The sequence below is a fragment of the Anabrus simplex genome, chromosome 1 (assembly GCF_040414725.1).
Source record: "Anabrus simplex isolate iqAnaSimp1 chromosome 1, ASM4041472v1, whole genome shotgun sequence".
NCBI lineage: Eukaryota > Metazoa > Arthropoda > Insecta > Orthoptera > Tettigoniidae > Anabrus > Anabrus simplex.
In genome coordinates, this window is record NC_090265.1 from 625,617,840 (window position 1) to 625,641,473 (window position 23,634).

The window sequence follows — 23,634 nt, forward strand, 5'->3', positions numbered from 1 at the left end:
TCTGAAAACAGACCGATGTAAAGACAGTTTTGTCTGGGAGCTGACTTCCTTCTTACAGAATACTGTTGATCGCAACTGCGAGCTTACTGCATTAGCTTTACGACACCTTGATTCAATCTCACTATATTACCATCCTGGGAGAACACACAACCTAAATACTTGAAATTATCTACCTGTTCTAGCTTTTTATCACCAATCTGACATTCAATTCTGTTGAATTTCTTACCTACTGACATCAATTTAGTCTTTGAGAGGCTAATTTTCATACCATACTCATTGCACCTATTTTCAAGTTCCAAGATATTAGACTGCAGGCTTTCGGCACAGTCTGCCATTAAGACCAAGTCAGCATAGGCCAAACTGCTTACTACATTTCCACCTAACTGAATCCCTCCCTGCCATTTTATACCTTTCAGCAGATGATCCATGTAAACTACGAACAGCAAAGGTGAAAGATTACAGCCTTGTCTAACTCCTGTAAGTACCCTGAACCAAGAACTCATTCTACCATCAATTCTCACTGAAGCCCAATTGTCAACATAAATGCCTTTGATTGATTTTAATAATCTACCTTTAATTCCATAGTCCCCCAGTATGGGGAACATCTTTTCCCGTGGTACCCTGTCATATGCTTTCTCTAGATCTACGAAACATAAACACAACTGCCTATTCCTCTCGTAGCATTTTTCAATTACCTGGCGCATACTGAAAATATATTCCTTGTTCCGCAGTTCGTGGTATGAAAGCCATTTATTTAAATCTTTAATGGTCGTGTAAGAAAGAAATTTCTTATGATATGAAGCGACACTATAGTTACTCCAAAATAATTTCATCCCCAATGCATTTTCAATCCAACAAATATGCAGGGCTCAATGGGTTAACCCACAGCCAACTCAATCTACACAAACAATAAACAAGATATATTAAGCTTACCACAATGGGTGGGGCAGGCGGTGAGGAAGACACTGGCAGAAAACCACCAGCAGGAGGTCCAGTAATTAGAGGTGCAGGAGTCATCACACCAGAAGGACACAATGGCACAGAGGCATAAGTTGACTGCCCACATGCATAACAACGACCCACTGGAGGACCTCCAGACTGTCCAGGTGCCGAGAAACTGTCACGAGTTGATGAACCTACCAAATTTACACCTGTACAAAAGCAAAATTCAGACACACAAATAAATCCCCAGTAAACATATGAAAAATGTCTAATATTTTCAACTTCCATTAAAATATAATAAATATCTTGGTATTAAAAATACACACCAGCAACTGCATATTGTTACTTTCCTATATATTCATCTTATTATAGAGTATAAATAAAGCATATTATATTTTTGACGCTAGTTCACCCATATGTAACTTCCAAGATAAAGGAGGTAGTTCAATTATCTAATGAGTGAAGCAGAAATAAGCTTGTCAGGTGTTGAGAGGAAATGGATGTGAAAGACAAGGGACTGATGAGCAGAGAGCATATTTTGTTAACGCTAAAACTGGCAATTGTCAAATTTTCAACACTTTGGTTTCGGCTGTATTGGCACTGTTGATTTTTCAACAGGTTAGGATTTCTTCCAACAGTGCCAACAATTCATCAATAAAAAGCATGGCATGTTATGGTCTGTCAACCTCAATGTCCACAGCAGCTGATTTCATCTGTAGTTACAATACATTTGGGCATCATTTCTTCAAAATAAAGTTAGTTTCCCATCTGCCAGTTACATGACACTGCTCGGTTTGTTTGTAAACGCCGTGTTCTGTGTTTAGCTGCTCTTTCAGCATCTTTAACATTAATTACCTGTTCATTTGGGAGTTATTAACTGTAGTGCGTATACAGCTGTCAAAAAACAAAAGCGGCTGCATTAAACAGTGAATGTGTTCTAAGTTCCACTTTGGATCCTGGTGCTGTTACATTTGTGCTGTTGCGTTTGTAGATGCACAGTAGCAACACTGAGAACTATGCTGAAATATGGTGTTTAAAAAGAAGTCATTTGATATCTGCCTCGCGTGGAACAGTGGCAAGGCACTCAATTTTTTTGAAGGTTGCAAGTTTAAGCATTGTTCAAGTATTAATTTATTGGTGCTATCATTCTTTAGCGATACAAATAATATAAATGTTAGTTCTGGAAAAACAGCCGCATAACATTAGTGTTAGTTCCTTCTTCATCTGTTGTTACAATAATGTAAAAAAGTAAAATGAAAAGGCATGATAAGAATTTGAACCCGAGATGTTGCCATCTAAATTCCAGTGTTCTTCTGACTGAGCTATACAGGATTTACTTCATAATCATCGTTATCATCATCATTGACCATCTCCAGTTGCCCGAGTGTGGTATAAGAGCCCCCCTCCATTTGTCTGTCAATGAACCACTGTTCTCTCATAATCTTCTCCTAATCTCGTCCTCTCTCCTTGACATCTTTCTTCACCAGATCTGTCCATTTTCCTCAGGGTCTGCCCACTGGTCTTTTTCCTTTTACTTCTATTTCATATTCTCTTCCTGCAGTCCTGCTTGCACTCATCCTTCACTTCAGTCTTGCTTTCCGAATCTTCTATAGTAGAGAGTCTCCTATTCCCACCTCCTCTCAGACTTCTTCATTCCTGAACTTGTCCTTCCTGGTCTTTTGTATCATGGTGTGTAGGAACTTCATTTCTGCAGCTTGGAGCTTCGAGTTGTCTTGTCGTTAACATGTTTCCAAGCTATACGTGAGGATGGGTGAATAATATGATTTATATAATGTCATCTTTGCTTTTAATGGTACTTGTTTATCCCACATCAGTTGTCTTACTTGGTGGTAAAATTCAGTTGCCTTGTTAATTCGAATGTCCACCTCATACTTTGCAAGGTTGTCTTTTGATACTATACTACCCAAGTACTTGAACGTTGGAACACTGTCCAGTTTGGTGTCATTTATTCTGATTTGTGGTTTATCTTCCCTCTGTAACTTCATCACCACTATCTTAGCCTCGTTGATATTTAAATCACAGTGATGCAATTAAATACATTTGCAGAACAACTACAACTTAACATTCATTTAGATAATATTCTGATTATTTTCCTTGCAAACTGTGTGTCCTTGTCATGGTGGGGAAGCTTGTGTATTCCAGTGAAGCAGATAATCAAGCCGTAGGTGTACCCACATTGGATAGGTATCTGTCGAGAGACCAGACTAACGAATGGTTCATCGAAAGGGGGATGGCAGCCTCTTTTGAAGTTGCAAGGGCGACAATCTACATGACTGACTGATATGGCCTTGTAATAATACTTAACATGAATTTGCTGTGTTGATACTGCTACACGGCTGAAAGCTATGGGAAATTACAGCCCTAACTAACTCCCAAGGACATGCAGCTCTCTCTGTATGAATGACGTACTCATGACGGCTTCTTCCCGGATAAAATATTCCGAAGGTAAAATAGTCCCTTTGATCTCTGGGTAGGGAATCATCAGGAAGATGGATACCAACATTCTGCGAGTCAGAGCGTGGAAAGTTAGAAGCTTGGATCGTGGTACCGAGCTTGATAGCTGCAGTCGCTTAAGTGTGGCCAGTATCTAGTATTCGGGAGACAGTAAGTTCGAACCCCACTGTCGGCAGCCCTGAAGATGGTTTTCCGTGGTTTCCCATTTTCACACCAGGCAAATACTGGGGCTGTACCTTAATTAAGGCCACGGCCACTTCCTTCCCACTCCTAGCCTTTCCCTGTCCCATCGCTGCCATAAGACCTATCTGTGTCGGTGCGACGTATAGCAACTAGCAAAGAAAAAAAAATTGGATCGTGGTAGGTTAGAGAATCTGAAAAGGGAATGGATAGACTAAAGTTAGATGTACGTAGGTGCTTTGAAAAGTTCTCGGAATGTACTAGAATTAAGTATCTTACCTCGGTGGAACTGCTTTTATTTTTCAACATAGTCTCACTGTAGACTAATGCATTTGGTCCAGCGATGTTCCAATGCCTTGATCCCATCTTGAAAATGAGATTCCTTCAGGCCTGCAAAATACCTCTCCAATTCGGCTGTCAGTTCTTCCCTTGTAGAAAATCTCCGTCCACCGAGGAAAATTTTCAGCTTGGGGAATAGATGAAAGTCTGATGGTGCCAAATCAGGTGAATAAGGTGGATGTGGCAACAATTCGTACCCCAGTTCATGAAGTTTTGCCATGGCAATAACACTCATGTGCGGTGGAGCGTTGTCCTGATGAAAGATTACCTTTTTCCTTGCCAAACCAGGCCTTGCTTCGTGTATCTTTTCCTGTAGTTGGTCTAGGAGATTTGCATAGTATTGCCCTGTAATTGTTTGGCCGGTAGGAAGATAATCTATCAGCAGAATGCCTTTTGCATCCCAGAAAACTGAGGCCATGATCTTTCCGGCCGAACGCACTGCCTTTGCTTTTTTTGGTAGTGGTGAATCAGCATGTTTCCACTGCTTTGACTGCTGTTTTGTCTCTGGGGTATAGTAGTGGACCCAAGCTTCATCTGTAGTCACAAACCGGTGCAAAAAATCTTGTTGGTTGCACTGGAAACAGGCCAGACTTTGTTCGGACATTTCCAATCTGGTGCGTTTATTGTCCAATGTCAAAAGCCGCAGCACTCATCTTGCAGATAATTTTTTCATACCCAATTCCTCGGTTAAAATATAATATACCCGTTCAGAAGACATCCCTACAGCTTCAGCAATCTCCCGCACTTTCAGTCGACGATCCTCCCTGATCATTTTATGCACTTTTGCGATAAATTCTGGGGTCGTAACACTTTTTGGCCGTCCACTACGTGGATCATCATCCAAGCCCTCCCGACCAAATTTAAACTCGCTGGTCCACTTGGTAACAGTTGAAAATGAAGGAGGAGTCCCCCAGTGTGTTCTGAAAGTCGGCATGAATTTCCTTTGCTTTCATACCTTTCTTTACAAAGTATTTAATCACTGCTCAAATCTCAGTTTTTTCCATTGTCACAAATCACTACGCGGGAACAACAACAACAAAGAGTCGTCACTACCACACTCCTGCAGTTAGAGCACTGACGCGCCACGTGTTCACTCACAAAGGATTTGTGATTATTGCACTGGAACCTCGTTGCTCTAGCACTGACATCTAGCGGTGATTCTGAGAACTTTTCAAACCGTCCTCGTAGTTGGTAAGAAGAGGAAGATTTTTGGACAGGTGACTACAGAGTTATCAACACAAAATCAAACAGGGGAAATACAGGAGTTTGTTTAATAATGAACAAGAAAATAGAGCAGCAGGTAAATTACTAGAACCAGCATAGTGAAAGGATTTTTGTTCTCAAGATAAGACACCAAGCCAATGACCATCACAACAGTGCAGATCTGTATGCCTACTAGTTCAGTGGATGATGAAGAAACACTAAGAATATATGAAGAGATAGAAGATTTAATACAATATGTAAGAGGTGACAAGAATCAAATTGTGATGAGAGACTGAAATGCAGTGATAGACCAAGGAAGAATGCAGCAGGTGACATCAGATTGGGACAGAGGAATCAAAGAAGTTGGCTGGTCGAATTCTGCACCGCTCATAATTTAGTTCTCGCTAATACTTGATTTAAACACCACAAATAATGGTTGTGTACATGGATGAGACATGGAGATACTGGAAAGTATCAAACAGTCTTCTTCACGATTAGCCAAAGATTCAGAAACCAGGTGTTGGATTGCAAGACTTTCCCAGAAGCAGACGTGGATTCTTACCACTACTTGTTCATGAAATGCCACCTCCTGAAGTTGAAAACAAAGGAAGAAAGGAAGGAATGCCAGGAGATGGAACCTAGACAGGTTGAAAGAAAAGAGTGCTAGGGATTGTTTCATGGAACATGTTGCACAAGGACTAAATGAAAATTCAGCAGGTAACACAATAGAGGAAGAATGAACAATCATGAAAAATGAGGTCAGTAGGGCTACTGAAGAAAGGAAAGATCAACTAAGAATCAATGGATAACTCTAGAGATAATAGACCTGACTGATGAACAATGAAATTACAAGAACGCAAAAAATGAGGAGGGCAGAAAAGAATACAGACAATTAAAGAATGATACAGAAAGTGCAGGACAGCTAAGGAAGAATGTCTGAAAGAGAAATGCAAGGATGTTGAAGACTGTGTGGTTTTAGGAAAGATAGATGCTGCATAAAGGTAAATCAAGGAACCTTTGAAGAAAGGAAAACTTATTGTATGAATATTAAGAGCTCAGATGGAAAACAACTTTTAGGGAAAGAAGACAAGGTAGAAAGATGGCACGAACTTTTCCAACAGTCGTATCAAGATAAAGAAGTAGATGATATGGTTCTGGAACAAGAATAGACTGTTAATGCTGATGAAATGGGAGACCCAATTTAGAGGGCAGAATTCAACACAGCTTTGAGAGACCTAAATAGGAACAAGGCAACTGAAACTGATGACAATCCCTCTGAATTACTGACTGCCCTAGGAGAAACCAGCATGGTGAGGTTATTCCATTTAGTGTGTAAGATGTATGAGACAAGAGAAGTGCCATCCGATTTTCAGCAAAATTTTGTTATACCTATTCCCAAGAAAGTCAGTGCTAACAAGTGTGAAAACTAGCGCACCATTAGTTTAGTATCTCATGCCTGCAAAATTTTAACACTCATTTTTTACAGAAGAATGGAAAGACAAGTGGAAACTGAGTTGGGAGAAGATCAATTTGGCTTCAGAAGAAATGTAGGAACACGTGAAGCAATCCTGACTTTACATCTGATCTTAGAGGATCAAATTAAGAAGGACAAGCCGACATATATGGCGTTCGTAGATTTTGAAAAGGCATTTGATAATGTTGATTGGAACAAGCTATTTGAGATTCTGAAGGTATCGGGATCAGATACTAAGAACAAAAAATTATCTACAATCTGTATGAAAATCAGGCTGCAATGATAAGAATCGCGGGCTTTGAAAAAGAAACAATAATCCACAAAGGAATAAGGCAAGGCTGTAGTTTGTCCACCCTACTTTTCAATGTTTATGTAGAACAGGCGGGAAAGGAAATCAAAACACTGGAATTTGCTGATGGTATTGTTTTTTAATCTGAGTCAGGAGAAGATATGGAGAAATTGCTGAATGGTACGGACAGGGTCTGGGGGAAGGAGTACAAGATGAAAATAAATCAATCCAAAACAAAAGTAATGGACTGCAGTCGAACGAAGTCAGGTGATCAAGGAAATATAGATTAGGAAATGAAGTCTTAAAGGAAGTAGATGAATATTGTTACTTGAGTAATAAAATAACTAACGATGGCAGAAGTAAGGAGGACATAAAATGTAGGCTAGCACAAGAAACGTAGGCCTTTCTTAAGAAAATAAATTTGCTCACTTTGAACATTGATATAGGAAGTGGGAAGATGATTCCGAAGACTTTTGTCTGAAGCGTGGCATTGTATAGAAGTGAAACATGGATGATAACTAGCTCAGACAGAAACAGAACAGAAGCTTTTGTAATCGAGTGTTACAGAAGAATGCTGAAGGTGAGATGGGCAGATCGAATTACAAATGAAGAGATGCAGAATCGAATTGGTGAGAGGAGATCAATTTGGCTAAATTTGACAAGAAGAGAATAAATAATAGGACACATCTTAACAAACCCCAGGACTTTTTCAGTTAGATTTTTTAAGGAAATGCAGATGGTAAGAACAGCAGGAGTAAACCAAGGTATGAATATGATAAGCAGATTAGAACAAATGTAGGATGTAGTAGTTATGTAGAAATCAAACCAATCTATGGACTGATGACTCATACAACACATACACATAGATTTATTTTATGACATTACAAGGTGTAGTGCTCTGCTACATTCTTGGGATGTTTAATTTTAGGATTTATATTAACTGTTTGAAGTGATTTTTTTGGTAGATTTCTTTATAGTGACACTGACTGATGGTTTACAAACTCTCTTGTAAATTTAGTTTTTTTGTTAAATGTTTAATTTTAAAGTCTTAGCTTGAGATTATAATTTAGTGTTTAACTATTTCCTTGTGGCAGCTCATATTGTCAGGGAAGTAGCTGATGCTTTCAAAAAAAATAATGAAATGAAATGGCATACGGCTTTTAGTGCCGGGAGTGCCCGACGACAAGTTCGGTTAGCCAGATGCAGGTCTTTTGATTTGACGCCCGTAGGCAACCTGCATGTCGTGATGAGGATGAAATAATGATGAAGACGACACATACACCCAGCCCCAGTGCCAGCGAAATTAACCAATTAAGGTTAATCGAAGGGTTAAGGGAATCGATCCCGGGACCCCTGTGACCAAAAGCCAGCACGTTAACCATTTAGCCATGGAGCCGGACAAACAAAAAATAAAAGTAAGTTATAACTGTAGGTATTTACATGTCACACAATAGGTACGATGTACACAATTCCAACTGTCACTGGGACCCCTCCCCTAGGGATGCTATGGTTGTCTTACCCCCACAGTAATTTTTCCAAGTAAGTCATACATGTACTAAGTTTGGTTAAGAGTTATGCTGGAACATACTTTCATCTGTTATCACGGTCAGTTTGGACATTTTCTTATTCACCTCTTCTCAAACCCATTCTGAATAGGACTAATTTTTACTTACATGGCATCCAGAGTGTCACACTGCATCTTAGCGACCCCTAAAACTATGGATTTGATGCTAATATTGGTTGTTTTTTAATATTTTTATATTTCAATGCCTCCCCTTGGGGTACTAAGGGCTTCTTGCCCTCACAGTGTTTTTTTCCAGATAGTAAGTCGGTATTAATCCAGCCCAGGGGCCACTACATTTGTAATGTTATAGGTGAGTGGAAATTAATGCAATCTTACTTGGAGAGCATCTGAGAGGAGAGATGTGTTCATTGCGATGTCCAGGAACCCACCATCCCGCCCCAAGAAGTACATTTACTTTTATAACCTAATTAAGATTATTACAAGCCATATTCATTTCTCGAGTAGCTTCTTGTATTCCTATTGGCCAATGTAAAGTGGCACGTGATCTCCTTCCCGTGAAGGAACTTAATCATAATGCATTACCAATCACAGGACAATAAAAGCGCAAGTGCCTGCGCTCATGAAACTAGAAGCCTAGGGCCGCTGCGCGGCTTCTAACCGTCCAGACCAATGGTCTTGTCCACGGAAAGAATCCTAACTATCCAGACCAATGGTCTTGTCCACGGCAAGAATCCTAACCATCTAGACCAATCGTCTTTCCTCATGAAACTAGGGGCCTAACGCCGCTTCTAACCGTCCAGACCAATGGTCTTGTCCACGGCAAGAAACCTAACTATCCAGACCAAACGACAGTCGCTACGCATGAGTGGCCCCCGGGCTGGACTAATGATAGTAAGTCATATTTGTACCAAGTCTGGTTGAGAGCTATGCTGGAACACACACACATCCATATTCTCGATCATTTTTGTACATATCCTCCTCATCCCCTATGCCCCTATGCCGATGTGGGTTAAACTTTGACTTAAATGGCATCCAGAGAGTTAGTGTTCATCTCAGCAACCCCGAAAACTATGGATTTGACGCTATTTTCAATGATTTTTTTTGCCCTCCCACCCTTAGGGGTGCTAGGGATGGCATACACCAACAGTAAGATAATAAGTCATAAGTGTACCAAGTTTGGTTGAGATTGCTCCAGTGGTTTAGGTCGAGATGTGGAAAGGTACTTCATAAAACATGGCGGCATGTTCCCATCCCTCTATATACAGCACTTCTTACCGGACTCCCATGATACAGAGTTAGTCGCTGTCACATAATGACAATCTGTCCAAGATAAAAATTTCATTGTTCCATATTGAAAAGTATCACAGTTAAATTGAAATAATAAATATGGCAGTTCAACCTATTCAATACAAGTAAATAAGAGATGTAGAGATTTCATTCTTATTTAATTAAAAGTGGAAATGGTACCGGTTTCGACCCCAGTCTGGGTCATCATCAGCCGATTATAACTCAAAAAACAATGCATAAGTAAGAAAGAAGTTAACGGTCAAGTCTACACAATATCAGTTGAAGAGGCGATGTAAAAATGACGGGGGTAGGCACTGTAAAATTCAGACGAAGTGGAATGTAAGTCACTTAAAAGAAGTAATGCGTAATCTTCCGAGCATCAGCACGGCACACGCAATGTTTGCCCTTCTTTTAAATGACTTACATTCCACTTCGTCTGAATTTTACAGTGCCTACCCCCATCATTTTTATATCGCCTCTTCAACTGATATTGTGTTGACTTGACCGTTAACTTCTTTCTTACTTATGCATTGTTTTTAGAGTTATAATCGGCTGATGATGACCCAGACTGGGGTCGAAACCGGTACCATATCCACTTTTAATTAAATAAGAATGTAATCTCTACATCTCTTATTTACTTGTATTGAATAGGTTGAACTACCATATTTATTATTTCAATTTAACTGTAAATCTGTCCAAGGTCGATCCAAACTCTGTGCAGCTTTGCAATTAAATCAATTACATAATATGACTCATAATAAAAAAAGCTACCAACTGGATTTTGTTCAAACCACTTCCTAAACCCTCCCAGGAATAATAAGTTGTGAAATTTTTAACAAAATCTGTCCAGTCGTTTTTGAGTCCATTCATTTACATATATATATATAATTATGTATAATTATTATTCCATAGTCGTAGTAGTACAGCACCCACAGTAGTATTTCTTACTTATAACAAAAGCAATGATTAAGGAATTATTTTGTAAATACAGTTACTCTCAATGCAGGCCTTTAGAAAATAAATTATGGCTTTGAGGTTGGGATTATGAATTATATTTTCTTTTAAATTTTTGGAATTTCTGATTGCAAATACAGAGGTGCCAACTTTTGAAGTGGGTTATCAGTAATCCCATTTTTAACCGCCACCTCCCCCCCCGCCGCCAAAAACTTTTACGAGTCAAATCCAAAGCACCCCGTTTGCCCTTTCCTACAGCAATCTATTCTAAAGTATATCATATAACACAATAAAATTTGCTCATTACTTGTTAGTTATGCGATAAAAAATTCTTTGTAGCTTGTTTCGCACCCAGCACCTGCTTTTCGGTGTAGGTTTTCTTGTAACATACTTCCCCCTGAGATGACATTTTCGTCTTCAGAACCATAAGCGATTCCAGTGTAGATGTACTTAGTGTAGGTTTGAATTCTGTCTGATTTTTCCTAACAACACTGAAAACTCTTTCTGTGGGAGAGTTACTATGAGGTACACTTAGTACTGCAAATACAACATTACTTAAGGTTTTATACTTAATTTGTCCACTTTCATTTTTAAGCTCTGCAATCTTGCCCCAATTCACATCAATGTTACGTCCATGTACAATATATTCCGGGAAAGTATCACACTGGTAAACTGCAAATTCCTCTTCAAGTATGTCATGTTCACTTTCTTTGACCAAAGTTGGGAATCTTCGATCAAAGTATTCAAGAGATGAATAGGAAACCTTCGTTCTGAGAGAGATGTCTACAACTTCGGCATGATGAAGAAATTCATCATCAAGGGGAAATTTCCTGGTAATGTAACTGCAAGCTGCCATATAAAACTCTTACAGAATTATAAAACATCTCTTCATCACAGTCATCTTTCAAGTATGCCCTAGCTTTTGCTCCAATTGCCAAGTCCTCATTGGCTTTCTGGTATTTCCTCCTCTTGAATTCAACACTCAAAAGGGAGGTAGATTCTGACTGAAGAGAACATGGCTGAACAAATCTGACCAATAGGTCAGTTAAAAGACCAGTAAGTTTCCTCCTAAGAAGATGTATGGCTGGAGCATCTTGTTGGAGAAATATATTAACAGAGTTAAAAACAGGAAGTGTACTCTGAAGAAAGTAGCAAAACAGTTTTGTGTGTGGGTCTTGTATGAAGGATTTCACAGTTTCAAACTGCTTGGTGGTCTCACTTTTATGGTGGGTCTCACTACAAAACATGAGTGTCAAAGCTTCCCACTGCTCAAGAACTCTATCAATAGACTGAAGAAGCGAGAGCCAACGGGTACTAACATATTTCAAAATTTTGTGACCCTCTGTGCCACAAACAGCCTGATAAACTTTCAACGTGTTTTGTCTTTTAGAACTCTTGTCAAGATAGTAATATAACTGAACCAAAAAGTTCTCTACATTGACTGGCAATTGGGCTGCTGCTTTTTGTGCACAGATGTGTATGAGATGACATGAACAACCCGGGACATAAACAGAAGAATGCCTGTCCTTCACAAATTTGGCAACACCTTTATTTGCCCCAATCATTGTGTATGCACTGTCAGATGAAAAAGAAATGCAATTTTCCCATGGAATGGCTAAAGAAGACAATTCACTATTAATTACAGAGAAAATTCCCTCACCAGTATTGTCGCTACTCTCTAACAATGACAATAGAAGAGTTGATATTTGACCTCTCTGAGCATTAAAGAAAGAGACAACTATAGGATAAAGTTTAACTGCATTTGAATCCGTACTACCATCAGTAGCCAAGGAAAAAGGCGTTATTTGCAAAAGTTCACTTAATTCCTGTTTTGCCTCAGATGCCGTGTATTGAACTAAAGCAGAGGTTTTAGTTCTTGCACAACCATATTTCTGAGATATTTTTGAGTCGGGGAACATTGATCTAAACAAATTTCCAGCGTGGTCTGAAACTGATAACGGAATATTATGCTCCAAAAGAAATGATGTGAACAATAATTCGGCATTTGTCACCGCAGTTTCATTACTTTTCACGAAGAACGATGAAACAGACTGGTTTCGTAATTTTGATTCACCGTATGTGTGATGTTTCTTGGATTCTATGTGTCTTCTGCAATCATCTCGTCCACCGTGAGCCACAGAGAAATCACACGAACACACACTACAGAACACGTGGTTTTCACTAACACGTGAGGCAAGCAAGCATGGCCATTCCTTTGTGTAACCGTCTCGATATTTCTGTAACACTGCTGTCTTCTTAGAAGAAGATGCAATTTGACAATTGCTCCGCTTCATTTCACAAAACCAATCACTACTTTTCGAATCAACGTCTAGGATAATTAGAATTGAAATGCGCTAAATATATACCATTCTTTCTACGAACACAACAGAGAGCCGAATGTGCGCACTGGAGAACAGCAAGGCAAGGAGTAGCGAGTAGCAAGGAGTAGAGCCTACCTCACGGCCGACTTGATACGTCATTCCCGCGTCATTCTAGCTAAGAAAGCAGTGTATATCTATGTAGCTGGCCGTGATTTCACAACGCTCGTGGGAAATTAAAGGAAGTGACGACCAAATAACTGCCAAATATGTTTGGTAGCCAACGTACAAGCATTGAAACGAGGCGGGTTGACCAGTAATGCTCTAAGAGATTGAACATTTCTTACTTCCTTCCTTTTTTTCGCAGAAATTAATTTTTATCGTGACAAGGTTGCTTTTCCGTAATAATTTCCCCTTCGACCGTAATGCCGTAATCGTGAAGTGAAATCCGTAATCATTACGGACAATCCGTAATAGTTGGCACCTCTGCAAATAATATAGTAATTAACAAGACTCTAGATGAATTTATATTATCATTTTTTAATTCTAAAATTTTTAGTTGTATCACTGTGAAGTCTTTGATGTGATTTTAAGACCTAGGTAGTGGCTAACACTCTACAAGATAACCAATGATGCCATTTCTAGCAGAGACTTTACAATTGAATGTTTGACATGGCTCCTCATGTGGTGAAGAAACAAAAAAATATGTAATCCGGGCTGTAAATTTGTTTTTTCGGCACCCAAAGCTGCTAGGAGTTTCCAAGTTTCAGAAAGGAGAGCTCAAAGTGCAAAATTATCGACGTTCAGGTATTCTTGCCTGAAAATTGGGGAGTGGTAGAAGGAAAATTTCATCACCACTACAGGACGCCAGATTAGTGGTAGTTATTGACTTTCCTGGCCTCGAACACAAGCTGAATAGGATGTGGATGGACTGCACAGTTACAAGAAACACAAAACTGCAACTAGCTCACTTTCTCATATTCTCTATTGCCACCTATGCAGCTGAAACCTGGATAACCAAACAGGCAGATAAGAGGAAAATGGAGAGCTTTGAGATGTGGGTTTACTGATGCATTCTCCACATTTCTTGGACTCAATATCGAATGAATGCGTCCGAGCTGGAAGAACGGCTTCTTGAGCGGATCAGCCAGGCTTACCCTGGTACTTCAGACACATCGCCAAAAGAACACGCACTCTGGAGAAACTTGTGGTGGAAGGAAAGATTAGCCCTGGAGTGGTCGCATGGGTTTTGTCAATATTAACCCGTTAACTGGGGAGCGCGCAATACGGTAACTCCGTTCTGGTAGGGACGAATTTTCGTAACTCGAAAAATAATCAAATAAATTCAAGAAACCTTCCAAATGTTGAAATACTTGATGGTAAAATGCTACGTATATCCTAATTCTGATATAGAAAGTGATTTTTCGCCTATTTGTTAATATTTGTGGGTGTTTTAGTTTTGGAGCAAAAACGACCTAAGTCTCGTACTAACTTCTGTACATTACAAATATAAATTTCTTATTGGAATATCTATATTTTCATATTAATTTCAGGAAAATTAAAAACCTACACACTGCAAATACACTTTATCATTAACTAATCTACAATTTCTGAAATAAATACCGCGATGCAGGGTTTGCAATCACAGTAATAAGTTGAGAGTAAGTACTTACAGTGGTAGCCTGGTTCTAATCGTCTTCTCACAATAATTACTTCTTTATCGAAATGAATTTACACATCAGGACTGATTACACTAATTTTATTATTTACACTAGGCACACAGTTAACATCTCATGCAGTATTTTTACACATCTTGCATGTGATAAGCACGGAAACACGGAGCTGCACGGAGAGCGACATCCCAATCACTGCACCTGTAGATTGTTTCACGTCTCTCTCTTTTCGCCAGACACACCACGCACCTCTTCACACCATGCTGCCTTTTTCCCGATGGTGGATTCACATCAGGAAAATGCCTACCGCTGAATCTTTCTGTGGGAGCAGCGGGAAGGGGTCTAACTGAAAGGACAGGCATTACTTCAGCAGGGGTTGAACCCATGTACTTTTCGAGGATTTTATCGATGAGCTGAATTCTGAATGGCAGGCGATTGCATTTTCCTCCATGTTGCCGGAAAATGATGAACTGAATAACATGAGGTCCAGAAAATGCCGGAAAATTTTCTGGTAATATTTCTTCATTCGCTTCCTTGCTGTGGAGTTCGTAATGACGTACTGATCGGAAAGATCAACTCCCCCCATGGAATCATTGTAGTCAATGCAAACTACAAGTTTCTCTTTGGTTTCGTCCCTTCCTCTGATAGGGACAATTCGCATTTCAGCATCGTGGATACTACTGAGCATACAAACATCTCTCTTGTCCTTCCATTTTAGAATCACGAGTTTCTTTCGATAAGCAGCTGTTACCTCTCCTTTCTTCAGCTTTTTACTCATAAGTTCCTTAGGGAGATTTTTCCAGTTGGTTCTTACTGTACCCACTGCGTCAGTATCGAGGTCATTTAGCAGGTCGTATAATTCAGGGCTGCTATAATAGTTGTCCATTCCTATCAGGTATCCTTGTTTCAGTAGATTATCTGCCAGAGTACACACAATTCTCATCGGCTTGGAAGACCGTGATAGATCAATGCCATGGACTTCACTGTTGAGTTCTGTTGATTTTCCCGTGTACCACAACATATTCCACACGTAATATTCATCACCACTACAGGACGCCAGATTAGTGGTAGTTATTCACTTTCCTGGCCTCGAACACAAGCTGAATAGGATGTGCTTTGCAAATTTTGCAAGATTCCATTCCGAACCGGGACCTTTTCTTTGGAATGTATACCTTCCAACCAAGGCGACCTTTCCACAGAAGAAGGCTTTCGTCTATGGATAGCTGGTCATTCGGGATGTAAGCCTGTTGAAATATTTTCACAAAGTGATTGAAGACTGGCTTTATCTTCTATAGTTTAGGAGACATCTGCCCATCGTAGGCCTCATTGTCAGAAAAATGGAGAAATTTCAACAGAAGGAAAAACCTCTTTTCTGTCATGATCTCGTAAAATATGGGCGTGGCCAGTAACCTGTTATGAGAAAAATAATGCCCCATTGTAGGTTTGTGAATAATCCCTTGAAGAAGCAAAAGTCCGAATAAAAGTTTTATTTCATCCTTATTTGTAGGTATCCAGTCTTTCTCTACTCCTCCGTTTCATTTTGTGCACCAGTGTTTTCCCATGAATTTTCTGTTGAGCATAAATATTAGTTTGCCCAAGCAATATACTGCGATAGTATCGTCCACAAACAGTCCGTAAATACCCTCTGGAGTCTTTACATCCAAAAACTGTCCTTTTACTCCAGGAATGAACTTTGCTAGAAATCTACTCCTTTTCTGTCCATCTTCTACCCACGTAATAGGCCCTGACATATCACTGCAGTTTGAATCTGTCTGTATCTCTCCATTGTCACTGTCGTCACCCGAGGTGTCACTTTCGAACCCGCGACCATTTGCTGTGATAGCACCAGAACGAGTCCTGTACCACTTGTGCCTCCTTCTCCAGAGAACGAATTATCTTCACTATCTGAATGGAGGTCACCTAAGTCACCGTCCTTGTCGCTAAACTCCAACATTTCATGTACAAGTGAACGCAATTCTTCAACTCGATGTCGTTTAGAAGACATAATTATAACTGAAAAGTACTCTCATGAAACAACAGAAGTGCAGCACATCTATAAGTTCAAATTCACTCCTCCCCGTAATTACAGTACTCCTTTTCACACTGATATACTGTGACCGTTCATCACCATGCCATAGGCATGTTAGTCAATTATATAGGCCGTTTTCCGCAACATTCTGTGACGTATAATGTCGTAATTAGCAGTCTACATGCCGTTCCGGGATGTGATTTGCGATACCCCAGCCCGAAGGGAGCAGTTTTCTGCGCTGTAATGAGAAAAGGATAGCGCATTATCGCTGGACCTTGAAATCGCGCTCTCTTTTCGAGCGAGCGAGAAGGAGAGATGACGCTAAGCGTGGAAATGCAGGTTAAATAAATATTAAAGTTTATTTATTTGACTTCATTGTACATTTCAATACGGACCTAAACATGAGAATTATAATATGAAATTCAGGTTGTCGGACAGTGGGCTGAATTAAGGTGTGTTAACTCCTGAGAAATAAATGTCCTTTACCAATTCAACACCGCATTCATTGGTGCCACTTCACCATAATTTACTAAAAAGGGGAAGAAGAACACCTTCATCTGAGATAATTTTTGGAAATTTACGACTCGGGTCTCATTCGAACCGACGTATTTAATGTTAATTGTTGATGCATATAAATGCAATACTTGAATAGTGGATCGGTAATGACGCCTGTCATACAGTAGTACGCAGATTAAAGATGACTGCCGAAATCTGACAACGTGTGGAAAAAAGTGGGAGGTTTTGCGTGATGAACCATGACATGTGAATTTCTAAAAGGTCGCTTTTGAGAATATGAACGATCCATTGATCGTTTTAAGTTTATATGAGATCAGTAGAAAGTACGGGTTGCGAGCTATAATTTTTTTTTGCTATGGGCTTTACGTCGCACCGAAACAGATAGGTCTTATGGCGACGATGGGATAGGAAAGGCCTAGGAGTTGGAAGGAAGCGGCCGTGGCCTTAATTAAGGTACAGCCCCAGCATTTGCCTGGTGTGAAAATGGGAAACCACGGAAAACCATTTTCAGGGCTGCCGATAGTGGGATTCGAACCTACTATCTCCCGGATGCAAGCTCACAGCCGCGCGCCTCTACACGCACGGCCAACTCGCCCGGTGAGCTATAATTTGATTGTTTTCACGTCTCTGAAAGATTCAGATTACTGGAGCTTCATTTTGAACAGGAGCGTGGTTTACCTTCCCCCTGACCATTCAGTCCGGATGCTATAAGTAGAACCAGGACTTAGATACAGTATCCTATTGACATTTGTGTAGCCGCAGTACTCGCACGTTAGGAGTGAACTTGGATATCAGTGTATGAAGTGTTGTGTCAAGGAAGAAAAACACATCAGTGCAATGTAAAATATCGTGAAATAAGCCGTGTGGTACAAGATAATGTACAATGGAGATGAATATAAGTCTTATCTTAACATTTAATCTTTAAAATATCAACGACAGACAGTTGCGGCTCAAGATGCAATCATCGGTGAAAGGGCAAACGCATCAGTTTGTTTAGAGGTAGTGAGACAGCTAATTACGTTCAGTAATTAATAGTGACCGATCTAAAGCATTTTAAGAGTGAGTGACATTCAGTAAAATTAAAGAATTATTCCTGATAAAATTAGCGTTTGCATACTCCATGGACACTCGTGGTGATAGACTGTGTGATTAATGGGGAAATGAACAGTAATTTATACAAACTTGCCACTATTTGCATTAATCTATTTAAAGTTGTTAGTGGATCTTATCACCAGTAGATTCCTTTGAAAGTATATAAACAGGGTTTAGTAACTGATTTCCCATTTTTGCCTGTATGTTCGTGAGTGATCGTCGAACCCCGAGATCTGGAGCCTACAACAATCGTGCCTAAGTGCCTGCAGTCATTTCTACAAGGGACGTCCAGAGACTCAACTAAGAAGACCACCGTTCGAGACATGGATCGTGTTAGGATAAAGAGGAACCAAGGACTATCAAAGAGAAGACCACTCATCATGACGGTGTAAAAATCTAAGGTGTACCTCGAGATGACGGCAAACCATACCCAGCATTCGATAAGTACACTTAATTTGAATACATTAAACCACACGATTTTCATGCCAGTAGCAATTTTTATTTTGTAAATATTAAAATGTTATAATTAATAATATTAAATGTAGGGAACACTATACACATGTGACTGTGAAAAGATTATTTATTATTTTAATTAGGGTTTTCAGGTGATTTAAGAATAATCATTGATATTTAGCAGGCTTATTTGCATGAATTATTATATAGATCCCATAAATTCTTAGTGTACAGTATATGAAATTCGGAGCAGGCATTCTGCCAGAAGAAGAAAATGATGGAGGAAGGAATGGGTTTAGAATTATTGATATTGTATTGTTAGGGGAAGTAATACAGAAAGCTTGCAGGTGTTCTGCTTGTGGTGGAAAGGTCACTTCAATGGATGATGAGAAGAGAGAAGGTTTAGTATATACATTACACATTTTGTGTGAAAATTGCAACAGTGATATACCATTGAAAACATCCAAGGCCAATAACAGAATTTATGATGCAAACATTTGGTTTGCTTATGGCCTAAGGTGTGTTGATCTTGGTAGAGAAGGTGAGAACTTGTTATGTGGTATTATGAACATGCCTGCTCCAAAACCAAGAAGAATAGCGCTTTAGCTAAATTCATAACTTCTTTGTAATGTTACTATCTGGTAAAGATTTTCATAGTAATTTGAATATAAACTTCTTTGTAATGTTACTATCTGGTAAAGATTTTCATAGTAATTTGAATATAAACTATATGTTTGCTTCAAGGTGATTCAGGTATTTATAAATCCCATATAATAATAAATGATCATTGTAGATGTTCAAATCGAGGTATTATGTGAATTATATAGATAAGCGAGAAGAATTAAATAACCTGTAAGAATGGAGTCTTCTCTGTAAATTAATAGAACAGATTTGAGATGCAGTGGTATGATATGGGAAGGTGAAGCTTGTGAGATGTTTGAGATGTTGGAATGATAAAAGATTATAATAATTATGGCTGTTGTGATATATTGAATTAGGTTGAATATATAGCCAGATAATGAATAGTAAGTGATGGCTCTCAAATGAATGCGTACATGATAACAAGCCGAGATGATATGAAGAAAAAAGAAAGAAAGAAAGAAAGAAATGAGGAGTTCAATGTGTTTTTGTAGCCGCAGAGCTAGACACACAGCTATTGTCATGGTTGACGGATTTAGGGTCTGAGGGAGATTGTGTTGTTTCCAACAAGCTTAATGTTTACCTGCAGGATCCCTTTCATTTGCCAATGCAGTATCAATTCCATTCTAATGATACGTTATGAGTAACGCGGATAATTTTATGATTTTGCGAAGGATAGACCCCTTCCCATTTTTACGCATTAAATTAGCTCGTGATAGGAGGTTCAAATTTTTCACCTCTGAACCCGAAGTACTTGAGCTCGACTCATGTTGGAAAGAAGAATTCACCTGATACTATGGCTTGATTAAGCCATATCTTCAAGATGTATTGTGTGCTACATGTTTGATATTTTTTTTATGTAATGTGTTTACGTGTTTTATTATCCCTAAAGTGTTTTATGGTGATGGGTTCGATACCAAAGTTGGTTGATTTTTCTTTGAATATAATTTGTTAGGTATGTGTTCAGTGTAATATATAATTGTCGTGGTCAAATAGACCATGTGTTTGATATACGGCGATGCAATCTCGTGTTTAAAAGGAAATGTACTTGTGAGAACGTATACATTCCACAACCATGATAATTAATTAAATACATGATTAATGATGATTGATGATAATTAATTAACAGGATGAATGCCATTTAATATCCATTTTTGATCAGCTTATTAAAGTAATAGATGCCATGTAGTATCACTGTTATAGATAAATAAATCCATGTATCAGTGCGTATTAATCAAATGATTTAAGGTATGCCAAGCAACAACTACAACTGTGAATAAATTAAAAGGACGTTAAGGCATACTATATATAATTATTGCTTTGTCTTGATTATTATGTATTGTAATATGGCATCATCTTTTGTACCAACCGTGTGATTTTATTAGTATAATAAAATGTTTAGCAAATATATTTCAATGAAGATTCTTCTCATTTAATAATATTAGTGTATTCCTCTCACATTATAGAGAATCCTACTTTCGTTATATTTTATCTAGTGCCTATTTTCTTTTTCGAACATTCCACTGCCCCTATGCTTTATGAGTTCCGCCGGTGACGCAATGAAAGTAGCGAGTACGAGACTTCAAGCCTGGGAAGTGACTTCTGAAGGTTCTCATCCAACAATTCCATCTATACATCCGTTTGTTAAACCGAATTATGTAATAGCTGCCCTAAATTACCCAGCATGGGTACAATAATATACAGTTCCCAGTCTCATAAAACACTAAAGCATTAGAGTAAGCACACAGCAAGAATGCAGCTGATTAGCCTAAATCCCGTGCGAGGCGAACACATAGCGCGCTTCTGCACGGAAGCGAATTATGTTGAATGATATACAGCTCTCTCTGATCTGTTTCTGTTAAGCGGAAATACTTACTAAAAATACCACTTGATGACAGGGGCATGCAGATAACGAGGACTGAATTTCATAACTCTGGCTGAGCTGAGAGTCGAGGAAAAAAATAAAATAGCAGCGTACGACTGAAATCGCTCTCCCCACCTGGCTGGTTATTTTCTTGAGGGACATAAGTCGCACTTCCCAGTATACGGGTTAATGGTTGCACCGGGTCTCTCAGACCCAGTTTTTCTCAGTGTTTTACTATTAGATTTTTATACTTTATTTCCAATTACAGTATTATAGGACATTATTTTGTTTATTTTAATGCAGTTTACATGACTACAATATTTAACTATCCTGTTTCTTAACCAAAAAATGTATTTTTATAATTACACTGAAAAACTGAATATTTGCTGTTAACTTGTGAAAGGTAAAAAGTAAAATGTACTTTACATTTTTTTATTTTTTTTTCCACTTTTTCTGCATCTGCATGCACAAAGCAACACTTTCATCTATTTTCTACACAGTCTTAATAAAACATATTTTTGAGAATTTCACATTGGACTATTGGTACAAAAATATGGATTTTTTTAGGCATGTGTGAATTGTGTGTCAGAATTCATAAAATAAAAATAAAATTTGTTTTAGAAACACATCCAAGTACAGGGAAATATCACTTTAAACAATTTCTATGCACATTCTGCAGACAAGTTTTCCATGTTCTTCGCAAATTAAATTTTGGCACTTTGGGCAGATTAAGGATGTCTTCCTGCCGTTGTATGTTGGGCAGGAATGACCAAAGCTTCATCTTCAGATTCCTCCAATATGGAACAAATCCAGGCAGAATTAGCTTCATCCATTGTTACACAGAAGAAAAAGTGTAGTAAACTAAAAATGCAAAGTTTGACAACAAAGACCAACGTTAACAGTCGCACCGGGTCTGCGAGACCCTGAACAGCCTGTACACACAAAGTTTCCAGGTCAACCGAGAGCGGGCTACTGTGTTCGGTTGAAGATCAGGAGCCAAGAAGCTACCAGGGATGGGGAAGCGTTCGGTGCATTCCAACAACAGGAACACTAACAAGTATGTCCATCCGGGTCTCGTAGACCTATCACGACCACTCCAGGGTTAATGGCAAGAGACCTCAAGGAAGACATCCAATCATATGGGTGGACCAGCTGCAGACTCTGGTGGGGAAATCTTTCCATGAGTCTACCCTTATAGTGACAGACAGACTTGAAGAAAGAAGATTAGTACAGTAAAATCATGAATACTTCCATGCCCTGTCAAGGGCAAAGGATTGAGGAGGAGGAGGAGGAGGAGGAGGTCCTCCATGGAATGTTGAAATGACACAGCTCCATTCTGATTCAGGCTGTGAACAATTTCTGTATAGAACTGAAAATGTCAGAATAAAACACACCAGCATCTATTGTCAGACTTTGGTCAAGGAATATCTGGCAGGTTCCCCTGAAGATACTTTACTGGAGTAGGAGCTTTCACAAACATCCCTAACACTCCGTATTACAGAATTTTCAGTAAACTGTTCTTGCACCCCTTCTATTATTCTATTGAATCTATATACTATTGACTCCTTCAGCTTTAAAATAATTTTATCCACATTGGATTCACTAAATTTGCCATCAAGGGCAAATTTTTCTTGCAAACAAAGGGCCGGTTCAACCATCTACTGATGAACTAGATGGCAGCTATGCGGGAGGTAAACTACCTGGCGGTTGTAACATCTGGTACTTAGGCTAATGTGCTACCACCTCTGAGTAAACCCTAGGTAACTACCCGGAGCCAGACAATGATATTCAGGGATGGCTAGACTGATTTCCAGCAATTTCTTGCTTTTGACTGAGGTGTTGTGATGTATGAAGATCATTTTGATCATCTCTGTACTTGCATCAGCTGATTATCACCAACATGACTAAAAAGGATGTCTGTTTATGCCATGCTTTCATGAGGTCAATCTCTGTGCGTTCAAAATCAATAGCTATTTTGGCTTAAAATCTTGATATTTTAACATTTAAATTGTTATACACCAGTTATAAGCTGTCATGTAAGCCAACATTTCAGACAGCGTTCTTGTAGTAGACGGGTCAAGGCACTCTCAAAAGTAGAAGCTGCGCAGTTTCAAGCGTCAATTAGGCTGTGTCTTTTTACTTAATTTAAACTCCAGGTTGTTTTTTGTTCCCTGTCTTTGTTTTTAACTCTATGTCTTTTACATGCTTCCATATACAGTACATAGATACATCTTTCTTATGGACTTATTGCCTTTGAGCATCTGTCTGCAGGCTTCTGTGAATTAAATAAGTGTCTCCACAATCCTCTACTGGCAACTACCTGTGTGGCTTCGTTTAGTTCTACATGCTCCCTTTTACTGATAATTTAATTCATTCTGATGT

The 23,634-nt window shown here is 39.0% G+C and overlaps 1 protein-coding gene across 1 annotated transcript in view; it reads right to left on the reverse strand.

Moving 5' to 3' along the window:
• LOC136871206 (coiled-coil domain-containing protein 6) overlaps positions 1-23,634 on the reverse strand; it is a 151,207-nt gene that overhangs the window by 22,401 nt on the left and 105,172 nt on the right. Inside the window, exon 8 of the mRNA XM_067144965.2 lies at positions 934-1,151. Within this exon, the coding sequence (XP_067001066.2) occupies positions 934-1,151 (218 nt within the window). The remainder of the gene's footprint in view (positions 1-933; positions 1,152-23,634) is intronic.